Genomic DNA, 5525 nt, shown 5'->3' with positions numbered 1-5525 from the left:
ATTATTCTCACCGTCTTTTTTCGATGGTGAATGTTCACAGATAAATCTTACGCAGGCAACATATTGTGCACAAAATCGGGAATCCAAACCGAAAGTAATTATTATTTCGATATATATTGATAAAGTATTATTTTATTTCGATGATATATATTAATAAAGTATTATTTTGTTTAGCCTATCGATGAGAACGATGGACCCACATATCAGGGATTTAATTCAGACAATTGTGCACAGTACCATCAACGGTATACAGGACCCCGATATATCGAGCCTTCGTCAACGAGTCATGCAGTTGATGAGAACGACGGTCCAATACGTTTCAACAAACAACCATCATCTCCGCCATCTCTGTTTGACTATATGGACGATACCACAGAAATTTATACTCAGAAAAATGTAAAACGCAAACTCTTAAATTAATTTTGTATAATATAATGATTTATGCAAAAATTTTACTCAGATAAATGTAAAACACTCTTTAATTTATATTTTATAATATAGTGATTTATGTAAAATAAAAACAAGCGTAATACTAAAAAAAAAAGTTTTTTATTTATTAATTATAAGGTAACAAATAAGAAAAAAAATATAAAAATTACAATTTTCTATCATAGATAGATTGAAAATAGTTTTTTATTTATATAAGGTGACAAAATAAGAAAAAATAATATAAAAATATTTTACAATTTTCTAACATCTCCACTAAACGGATTATAAGTTATAATCTGGTCATGTAGTATTAAACAATAAGCTGCAGTCTTGTCCGGAATAAATGTATCTGTTTCAAATTCTATTCGTAAGTGTATGGTCGACGATTTAACGTTATCATTCTGATGTGATAAATCGACGACGATGATTGGAGTATAGGTTTGAAAAACATGTTTTGATAATAATGGCTCACAATAATCTCGCTCGTAGTATGATTTTTGAAAGTCTGTATAAGCTTTATACAATAAACTGGTAGTATTTTTTACAAAATCGGCTCGAAAGTCTTCATATGGAAACACTTCAGAATTTAAGTGTACCTTAAGATTTTTTAATTGACAGTGATCGAACCGTCCAGCGTCGTTTTCTAAATTTTTTTTTCGATCGGTTTGTAATCCAAACAAAATAAATCTAGGTTTTTCAAGCAAGCTGCTAGACTTTATCGTCCATGAATGTGAAGTATTTCGAGGGAGTACCGGATATTCACACAGATTCCAGGTTCTGAACGCACATGATAACGTTTTCCGCGAATCCAATACTTTCAACAGTTTTAATTTTTCTTTATCAGTGACTTTGATAATAGGCATCTTCCACGCCACCTTAGTCAGTTCAATCGTAATTTTTTTATTTTTCTCAACGTGTTCGGTGGCTCTGGCACCCACAACACGTATTGCATCCAAATCAGTAGACGAACGATTTAAAATTAGTTGTTGATTGCAATTGAGTAAAATTTTTTTATAATCTTCACAAAATCCGAATAAATGTTTTAGAGGAATGCATCCGGTAAACACATTGTCGGTCATAAAATTTTTATTATCTTCGCCGTCCATTGCCGAGTCCCAAGCACAGTTGTCTGTTTTCATTTCATTTGGAGTATAGGAGCAGAACGCTTTCAAGCAAGACGACACTCCGGGTGATTTTAATTTTTGTATCTCTATTCCATTTATTTCATATCGCATCTCAGAGAATAAAAATGCCAATCCATTATTTGAAAAACGTACGTCTCCAGCAGCATCGGGAGGTTTTTGTACCTTTCTTTCAATGTAAATAAAACTCTCACACTGTAAAGTGTAAGAATCCATATTCTGGATATTTATTCTAATTTCATCGTTATATGAAAAAGCCGTGTTTGAATACGGTGTAAACGAATGATATTGCTTTTGTGTTATTTTACAATCATCGACATAGCCGGCAGTCACATCTAAATATGAGTCATCCATCATTGTAACGAACGAAGAAAATTTAAATTATTTTTCGTGAGTTTGGTTTTGTTTTTTTTCGATTTGGACGTAGACTTTTTCAGTGGTGGTTTAGATGTAGATTTCTTCACTGTCGGTACTACACTAACGGGTTTTTTGATGGTAGCAGTATTTATATTAAATTTGAGTGCCATATCACCGCGTTATTTGTAAACGAATTGTAATCGGTTCTCCCCTTAGATTTATTAGAAAATCGTTTTGATCTTTTAGTACGATATTTACTTTACTTATTGAAGTTGTGTTGAGTCTGTTAAACACTGGGTGTCTAGGTACCTCAACGATTTTATATCCTGCAAGCACAGTCGGGTAAAGCTCATGTATGGTCTGACTCGGCGCTCCGTCAAAAAATGAACCAACAATCAAATTGCACTCTACTTTTATACAGTTTACTCTCATTATATTGACTGTATTTTCAGATTCGTGAGTAACACCAGTAGTGTATACGACGTTTCTAAAACCCAACAATTCAGCAACGCTGTTTTCGACTGAAAAGTCAATCTCATAGCTACAGGATATCATACACTTTAATGTATTACTGTTTGCTTTTAATTTAAAATAAGTAACATCGTCGGGCATGAATTTGTTTATAACAGATTCTAAATCCTCCAACTCGTACGAACCAGTAGGTATAATTACGTTTTCATTTTGACCAATAAAATTACGAAAACCTATTGCGTTACAACCAGGTTCTATGTTTGGAATTGAATTATTCGTCTGTAAACTCAAAAGACAAATCATTAGATTCTCCGTTTAACGTTATCGTGTACATGATAAAAATTTTAAACACAAGTGCCCTCAGTTTGTAGTAATATATTTTTGTTCTCTGTTATAATTATAATTAATAGCGCATCCGTGAAAATATTTTTGTACCTCGAGCGGTGGTGATAAATTTCCAAAACTGTCGTAATATTCTACTTTTTTTCCGATTTTTTTATACGCTACCCAATGAGTTCCTGTACTATTCGCCGTATCCAAGTTGATAATCCCAGATTCCATGTGCTTAGGACGAACTGGCAACATATCTCTGGTAAACACACCGATGAAATGAGGTATATCACGAGCGAATTTTAAAAGTTCGTATCGTACAACGCTCTACTGGGTAACGTGGCAATTAGTTTTTTGATTTTCTATATTGTTTCGCTTTTACAGCCCCACCACTTTTTTGTGGTGCTACACCAGATCCGATTTTGTATGAGTTGCCTTTATATGGAGTGAGATATAGTCTTTTGCCTAAATGCGATGGAGTGTTTCTATTAAATTCATTAACCATCTTAACAACGTTGGCTACGCCACCAGCACGGATATAGATACTATGGTTGCACGACGGCCCATATTGGATCACGGCATTGAGCGGCGCAGAATGTTCTTATCAAATCTGACAAAAAGTCGCGTACTATTAGTGCCCTCTACAGTCATTATTATAGAAATCTTGTACCATGTTACCACAGACTACATTTAGTTTGTGATGTTACCATAACTAATAACAATAATAGAGGCTATAGAGAGCGCTAGTATGACGCGACTTTCTATTCACCAGACGACCGGTCGTGTTTGTTGCTTACCGTATACGACATGTGTTCATGCCTTCCACACGCCAACGACTGATTTTTTGTTACCTTCTGCTTCATAAGTCGTTATTCTCGCCGCATTTCCGTCTTAAATTTAGTATTTCATGGCGTTGGATTCTACCCGGCTTATCAACATGTTCTATTTGATTCTTGTGAATGCTTGTTTATTTCATATATGTTAAATAGTATAAAAAATTATGATTATTTAGTACCATGGCGTCTTGTCTTATTGAAAGTCATTATGTTTATAGCCCTAAAAGTGGTGATAGTCATCTATAGACCTGCAATTTACAACCATCACCTACCTGTATACAGTTGAAAATTATTATCATTTACATTGATTATATTTAGCACGATAAGTCAACTAGCTTTTAACGACAAGTAGATTTTTATAGTTCATAATCATCTGATTCATACAAATCAATTATATATTGTATGCAATACAGTGTCTTGACATTATGTTTATATCGTTTAACATTCATAAAATCTATAGGCTAAATTGGAATGTTTGATTATGAATTATTTTGGTACAAAATGTAATTTTGTTCATTTTTAAACCACAATTAATAATTCAAAATGTTTATTGTATTTAGGTACCTTCTGAACGAATAACATTAAAAGTTCTTGGACAAGACAATAGAATAATACAGTTTAAAATCAGAAAAATGACACAGTTAGGTGTAATGATGTGCACTTAGCCATCATATATCTTAAATTTTTAATTGTATGATAAGTAATATTCAATAAAATACAATAATATATAATAATTATAGTAATAACATATTTATAATAATTATAATAATTGATAGCTTTAAATATAAGATAAAACTCACACATATGTACATATACACACGCACACACTCTTATATGTAAAAGAATTAGATATATAAGGGGACTAGTAGTCGCTAAGCTCGGGAGTCTTTATCATCTTATTATTCGGATTGTCCCAAAGGAAAAGGAGCTCAAAGAGCTATATCGAGGATTTGGGTGCAAGACATATCTAGAGAGGTCAAGAGCGTTAGTGCAAGAAAAGAATACAATGATGTTCTTGGAAGAATTTTCATCTGAGAAAGGCACATGGCAAGAGGTTATAGTTCAAGCTAATTATAAAATCACTCTTACCGAAGGATTAGCCATAGTAAACCACAAACAAAATACGTTAACTCTCCCAACTGGTTCAACCTTAAAATTATCCGACCAATACGGTTTGGATATTTATAAAGGAGAGGTAGTGTGGAACGCAAATACTTATGATTGTGAAACTCATGAGTTCATTATTTTATATGACGGACCTGTTTCATTAATAACTTCGAACAATGACAAAACCACTCGAACATACCTAGTGGAATCGGACCAAATCGTTTTTGCGTTACAACACATAAGATCAACATATATATGTAATATACCAGCTATACAAACTGATCATTCTCAATTAACCATAATTACAGATTCATTATTTTTTAATTATTTTAAAAACAAAGACATACATCCACAAAACATAGATTTAGTGGCTTATATAAATACTAAATTGGTATACATTGACAACCGTTTCAAAGCATCGATAACAACTTTATACACAGATCTAATACAAAAACAATGCGAATTAGAACGTAAAGTGCTGTTACACAAACTATCATTAGCCACATACAGTTTATCCGAATTCGCATACCATATGGGCGAAGGACCCGGTTATACGGCATTAAAGGCTGGGGAAATCATTTATCTACTAAAATGTAAACCAGTAGAAGTGGAAATATCATCAAAAAAAAAAATGCAATATGTTATGATGAATTACCAGTTATTTACAATAATAAATCATACTTCATGGCTCCTAAAACAAGAACCCTACAAAAATTTGGCACAGAATTAGATTGTAATCACTTTTTACCACCTGCATTTTTACTTGATGGAGAATGGTATACTACATCGCAAAATATTAGAGAAATAAAAAAACCACAGACTCTTAAGCCTTCCACGAAATGGACATGGACAT

General features: G+C 32.8%; 1 protein-coding gene across 1 annotated transcript; it reads right to left on the bottom strand.

The window, feature by feature from the left end:
• Positions 1–680: 680 nt before the first annotated feature.
• Positions 681–1925, bottom strand: LOC132925692 (uncharacterized). Its single transcript, XM_060990062.1, has one exon. It carries the CDS (start codon positions 1923–1925, stop codon positions 681–683), a length of 1245 nt encoding a protein of 414 aa, XP_060846045.1.
• Positions 1926–5525: the final 3600 nt, after the last annotated feature.

Source organism: Rhopalosiphum padi, chromosome 3 (assembly GCF_020882245.1).
Source record: "Rhopalosiphum padi isolate XX-2018 chromosome 3, ASM2088224v1, whole genome shotgun sequence".
Classification (NCBI taxonomy): domain Eukaryota; kingdom Metazoa; phylum Arthropoda; class Insecta; order Hemiptera; family Aphididae; genus Rhopalosiphum; species Rhopalosiphum padi.
This window is presented reverse-complemented; position numbering and strand designations above follow the sequence as displayed.